This window comes from Oncorhynchus nerka, linkage group LG20 (genome assembly GCF_034236695.1).
Source record: "Oncorhynchus nerka isolate Pitt River linkage group LG20, Oner_Uvic_2.0, whole genome shotgun sequence".
In the NCBI taxonomy this organism is placed as follows: Eukaryota; Metazoa; Chordata; class Actinopteri; order Salmoniformes; family Salmonidae; genus Oncorhynchus; species Oncorhynchus nerka.
Window position 1 is genome coordinate 94,430,197 of NC_088415.1, and position 6,221 is coordinate 94,436,417.

At 56.8% G+C, this 6,221-nt stretch overlaps 1 protein-coding gene across 1 annotated transcript in view; it reads right to left on the reverse strand.

Annotated features, from left to right (window-relative positions):
• LOC135562740 (adenylate kinase isoenzyme 5-like) overlaps positions 1–5,287 on the reverse strand; it is a 14,792-nt gene extending 9,505 nt beyond the window's left edge. Inside the window, exon 1 of the mRNA XM_065005084.1 lies at positions 5,144–5,287. Within this exon, the coding sequence (XP_064861156.1) occupies positions 5,144–5,269 (126 nt within the window). The 5' untranslated portion in view covers positions 5,270–5,287. The remainder of the gene's footprint in view (positions 1–5,143) is intronic.
• Between the last annotated feature and the right edge of the window lie 934 nt (positions 5,288–6,221).

The window sequence follows — 6,221 nt, forward strand, 5'->3', positions numbered from 1 at the left end:
GGTAGAGCTGAGCATGGTAGAGTAGAGCATGGTAGAGTAGAGCATGGTAGAGCTGAGCATGGTAGAGCTGAGCATGGTAGAGCTGAGCTGGGCATGGTAGAGCTAGAGCATGGTAGAGTAGAGCATGGTAGAGCTGAGCATGGTAGAGTAGAGCATGGTAGAGTAGAGCATGGTAGAGCTGAGCATGGTAGAGCTGAGCATGGTAGAGCTGAGCATGGTAGAGCAGAGCATGGTAGAGCAGAGCATGGTAGAGCAGAGCATGGTAGAGTAGAGCATGGTAGAGTAGAGCATCGTAGAGTAGAGCATGGTAGAGCTGAGCTGGGCATGGTAGAGCTGAGCATGGTAGAGCTGAGCATGGTAGAGCTGAGCATGGTAGAGCAGAGCATGGTAGAGCAGAGCATGGTAGAGCAGAGCATGGTAGAGCTGAGCATGGTAGAGCTGAGCATGGTAGAGCTGAGCATGGTAGAGCAGAGCATGGTAGAGCTAGAGCTGAGCATGGTAGAGTAGAGCATGGTAGAGCAGAGCATGGTAGAGCAGAGCATGGTAGAGCAGAGCATGGTAGAGTAGAGCATGGTAGAGCAGAGCATGGTAGAGTAGAGCATGGTAGAGCAGAGCATGGTAGAGTAGAGCATGGTAGAGTAGAGCAGAGCATGGTAGAGCAGAGCAGAGCATGGTAGAGCAGAGCATGGTAGAGCAGAGCATGGTAGAGTAGAGCATGGTAGAGTAGAGCATGGTAGAGCTGAGCATGGTAGAGTAGAGCATGGTAGAGTAGAGCATGGTAGAGCAGAGCATGGTAGAGCAGAGCATGGTAGAGCAGAGCATGGTAGAGCAGAGCATGGTAGAGTAGAGCATGGTAGAGCAGAGCATGGTAGAGTAGAGCATGGTAGAGTAGAGCATGGTAGAGCTGAGCATGGTAGAGTAGAGCATGGTAGAGTAGAGCATGGTAGAGTAGAGCATGGTAGAGTAGAGCATGGTAGAGCAGAGCATGGTAGAGTAGAGCATGGTAGAGTAGAGCGTGGTAGAGCAGAGCATGGTAGAGTAGAGCATGGTAGAGTAGAGCATGGTAGAGTAGAGCATGGTAGAGCTGAGCATGGTAGAGCTGAGCATGGTAGAGTAGAGCACGGTAGAGCTGAACTGAGTATAGCTGTAGTTTTCACTGTGTCTCCACACCCGTGTGTGTGTGTGAGCCCAAGACCCTAGGGTGTTAGTCTACTGCTTGTGACCTTGTCATGGTACAGTATCCTTAACCCTGGAGTAATGCATTGCTTGTGACCTTGTCATGGTACAGTATCCTTAACCCTGGAGTAATGCATTGCTTGTGACCCTGTCATGGTACAGTATCCTTAACCCTGGAGTAATGCATTGCTTGTGACCCTGTCATGGTACAGTATCCTTAACCCTGGAGTAATGCATTGCTTGTGACCCTGTCATGGTACAGTATCCTTAACCCTGGAGTAATGCATTGCTTGTGACCCTGTCATGGTACACACAGATACAGACACCAGAGTGCTTAACAGACCACCACAGTCTTCTGAGAGGCCCAGGGTCGGTGATGTTGAAGGTTCTGTCTCTCCCCCCCAGGGGCCCAGGGTCAGTGATGTTGAAGGTTCTGCCCCCCCCCAGGGGCCCAGGGTCGGTGATGTTGAAGGTTCTGTCTCTCCCCCCCAGGGGCCCAGGGTCAGTGATGTTGAAGGTTCTGCCCCCCCCCCCCCCCCCAGGGGCCCAGGGTCGGTGATGTTGAAGGTTCTGTCTCCCCCCAGGGGCCCAGGGTCAGTGATGTTGAAGGTTCTGCCCCCCCCCAGGGCCCAGGGTCAGTAATGTTGAAGGTTCTGTCCCCCCAGGGGCCCAGGGTCGGTGATGTTGAAGGTTCTGCCCCCCCCCAGGGCCCAGGGTCAGTGATGTTGAAGGTTCTGTCCCCCCCAGGGTCAGTGATGTTAAAGGTTCTGTCCTCCCCTCCAGGGGCCCAGGGTCGGTGATGTTGAAGGTTCTGTCTCTCCCCCCAGGGGCCCAGGGTCAGTGATGTTGAAAGTTCTGTCTCTCCCCCCAGGGGCCCAGGGTCAGTGATGTTGAAGGTTCTGTCCTCCCCCAGGGGCGGTGATGTTGAAGGTTCTGCCCCCCCAGGGGCCCAGGGTCAGTGATGTTGAAGGTTCTGCCCCCCCCCAGGGTCAGTGATGCTGAAGGTTCTGTCTCTCCCCCAGGGGCCCAGGGTCAGTGATGTTGAAGGTTCTGTCTCTCCCCCAGGGGCCCAGGGTCAGTGATGTTGAAGGTTCTGTCCCCCCAGGGGCGGTGATGTTGAAGGTTCTGCCCCCCCAGGGGCCCAGGGTCAGTGATGTTGAAGGTTCTGCCCCCCCCAGGGGCCCAGGGTCAGTGATGTTGAAGGTTATGCCCCCCCCAGGGGCCCAGGGTCAGTGATGTTGAAAGTTCTGTCTCTCCCCCAGGGGCCCAGGGTCAGTGATGTTGAAGGTTCTGCCCCCCAGGGGCCCAGGGTCGGTGATGTTGAAGGTTCTGTCTCTCCCCCAGGGGCCCAGGGTCAGTGATGTTGAAGGTTCTGCCCCCCCCCCCAGGGGCCCAGGGTCGGTGATGTTGAAGGTTCTGTCTCTCCCCCAGGGGCCCAGGGTCAGTGATGTTGAAGGTTCTGCCCCCCCAGGGGCCCAGGGTCAGTAATGTTGAAGGTTCTGTCCCCCAGGGGCCCAGGGTCGGTGATGTTGAAGGTTCTGCCCCCCCAGGGGCCCAGGGTCAGTGATGTTGAAGGTTCTGTCCCCCAGGGTCAGTGATGTTAAAGGTTCTGTCCTCCCCCTCCAGGGGCCCAGGGTCGGTGATGTTGAAGGTTCTGTCTCTCCCCCAGGGGCCCAGGGTCAGTGATGTTGAAAGTTCTGTCTCTCCCCCAGGGGCCCAGGGTCAGTGATGTTGAAGGTTCTGTCCTCCCCCAGGGGCGGTGATGTTGAAGGTTCTGCCCCCCCCCAGGGGCCCAGGGTCAGTGATGTTGAAGGTTCTGCCCCCAGGGTCAGTGATGTTGAAGGTTCTGTCTCTCCCCCCAGGGGCCCAGGGTCAGTGATGTTGAAGGTTCTGTCTCTCCCCCAGGGGCCCAGGGTCAGTGATGTTGAAGGTTCTGTCCCCCAGGGGCGGTGATGTTGAAGGTTCTGCCCCCCCAGGGGCCCAGGGTCAGTGATGTTGAAGGTTCTGCCCCCCCAGGGGCCCAGGGTCAGTGATGTTGAAGGTTATGCCCCCCCAGGGGCCCAGGGTCAGTGATGTTGAAAGTTCTGTCTCTCCCCCAGGGGCCCAGGGTCAGTGATGTTGAAGGTTCTGCCCCCAGGGGCCCAGGGTCGGTGATGTTGAAGGTTCTGCCCCCCCAGAGGCCCAGGGTCAGTGATGTTGAAGGTTCTGTCTCTCCCCCCCAGGGGCCCAGGGTCAGTGATGTTGAAGTTTCTGTCCTCCCCCAGGGGCGGTGATGTTGAAGGTTCTGCCCCCCCAGGGTCAGTGATGTTGAAGGTTCTGTCTCTCCCCCAGGGGCCCAGGGTCAGTGATGTTGAAGGTTCTGTCTCTCCCCCAGGGGCCCAGGGTCAGTGATGTTGAAGGTTCTGTCCCCCCCAGGGCGGTGATGTTGAAGGTTCTGCCCCCCCCCAGGGGCCCAGGGTCAGTGATGTTGAAGGTTCTGCCCCCCCAGGGGCCCAGGGTCAGTGATGTTGAAGGTTCTGTCTCTCAGGGGCCCCAGTTCTGGGGCCCAGGGTCAGTGATGTTGAAGGTTCTGCCCCCAGGGGCCCAGGGTCGGTGATGTTGAAGGTTCTGCCCCCCCCCCCCCCAGAGGCCCAGGGTTGGTGATGTTGAAGGTTCTGCCCCCCCCCAGGGGCCCAGGGTCGGTGATGTTGAAGGTTCTGTCTCTCCCCCAGGGGCCCAGGGTCGGTGATGTTGAAGGTTCTGTCCCCCCAGGGGCCCAGGGTCAGTGATGTTAAAGGTTCTGTCCCCCACCAGGGTCAGTGATGTTAAAGGTTCTGTCCCCCAGGGTCAGTAAGGTTAAAGGTCCTGCCCCCAGGGTCAGTGATGTTAAAGGTGCTGTTCCCCCAGGGTCAGTGATGTTAAAGGTGCTGTCCCCCAGGGTCAGTGATGTTAAAGGTGCTGTTCCCCCCCCCCCCCAGGGTCAGTGATGTTAAAGGTGCTGTCCCCCCCAGGGTCAGTGATGTTAAAGCTCCTGCCCCCCCAGGGTCAGTCATGTCAGTGATGTTAAAGGTTATTTCCCCCAGGGTCAGTGATGTTAAAGGTTCTGTCCCCCCAGGGTCAGTGATGTTAAAGGTTCTGTCCTCCCCTCTAGGGTCAGTAATGTTAAAGGTCCTGCCCACCCCCAGGGTCAGTAATGTTAAAGGTTCTGTCCCCCAGGATCAGTGATGTTAAAGGTTCTGTCCCCCCCCCAGGGTCAGTAATGTGAAAGGTTCTGTCCTCCCCCAGGGTCAGTGATGTTAAAGGTTCTGTCCTCCCCCCAGGGTCAGTAATGTTAAAGGTTCTGTCCCCCCCCCAGGGTCAGTGATGTTAAAGGTCCTGTTCCCCCCAGGGTCAGTGATGTTAAAGGTTCTGTTCCCCCAGGGTCAGTGATGTTAAAGGTTCTGTTCCCCCGGGGTCAGTAATGTTAAATGTTCTGTCCCTCCCCAGGGTCAGTTATGTTAAAGGTTCTGTTCCCCCGGGGTCAGTAATGTTAAATGTTCTGTCCCCCAGGGTCAGTTATGTTAAAGGTTCTGTTACCCCGGGGTCAGTAATGTTAAAGGTTCTGTCCCCCCCAGGGTCAGTGATGTTAAAGGTTCTGTTCCCCCGGGTCAGTAATGTTAAATGTTCTGTCCCCCCCAGGGTCAGTTATGTTAAAGGTTCTGTTACCCCGGGGTCAGTAATGTTAAAGGTTCTGTCCCCCAGGGTCAGTGATGTTAAAGGTTCTGTCCCCCAGGGTCAGTGATGTTAAAGGTTCTGTCCCACCCCCAGGGTCAGTGGTGAAGTATCTTACATACACTGATCTCTGTCTGCCTGAGAAATGCTGCAGGTTTTTGGACATGGCTTTGTTTTGTACTACTAAACCTTAAAACACACACTTTTGAAGTGAGGACTTTTTTTTAGAAGTGAGGTGTGTGTGTCTGTCGGTCCTCTGTGTCTGTCTGTGTGTTACCTCAGGTAGAATCTCCCCCCTCTCCAGCAGGTCTTGTAGGTAACGTCCTCTCTCACTATGAGACTGTAGTTCAGAACACAGGATGTCACCAGGAGACAGACGACGCAGCCCGAACCTCTCCTCCATCCTCTCACACTGCACAGCCTTCCCTGAGCCCGGCCCACCTGGAGGACAGAGTGGGGGGTGGGGTGGGGGGGTAGGGAGTTAAATAAAGGGAGACAGAGAACGAGAGAGAGAGGGAGAGAGGGAGGGTAGGGAGAGAGAGGGAGGGTAGGGAGAGAGAGAGGGGGGTAGGGGAGAGAAGAGGAGAGAGAGGGAGGGTGGGGAGAGAGAGAGGGGGTAGGGAGAGAGAGAAGTGGGTAATGAGAGAGATGAGGAGAGAGAGGGGGTAGGGAGAGAGAGAGAGGAGAGAGAGGTGGGTAGGGAGAGAGAAGAGGAGAGAGAGGGGGTAGGGAGAGAGAGAGGTGGGTTGGGAGAGAGAGGAGGAGAGAGAGACGGGGTAGGGAGAGAGAGAGGTGGGTAGGGAGAGAGAGGGGGTAGGGAGAGAGAGAAAGAGGGGGTAGGGAGAGAGAGAGGGGGTAGGGAGAGAGAGGGGGGTAGGGAGAGAGAGAGAGGGGGGGTAGGGGAGAGAGAGGGGGGGGAGAGAGAGAAAGAGGTGGGTAGGGAGAGAGAGAGAGGTGGGTAGGGAGAGAGAGGGGGGTAGGGAGAGAGAGGTGGGTAGGGAGAGAGATAAGGAGGGGTAGAGAGAGATGAGAAGAGAGAAGGAGGGGTAGGGACAGAGAGGAGGAGAGAGAAGGAGGGGTAGGGACAGAGAGGAGGAGAGATGGAGGGGTAGGGACAGAGAGAGAGAGGGGGTAGGGACAGAGAGGAGGAGAGAGATGGAGGGGTAGGGACAGAGAGAGAGAGGGGGGTAGGGACAGAGAGGAGGAGAGATGGAGGGGTAGGGACAGAGAGAGAGAGAGGGGGTAGGGACAGAGAGGAGGAGAGAGATGGAGGGGTAGGGACAGAGAGGAGGAGAGAGATGGAGGGGTAGGGACAGAGAGGAGGAGAGAGATGGAGAGAGAGTAAGGAGGGGTAG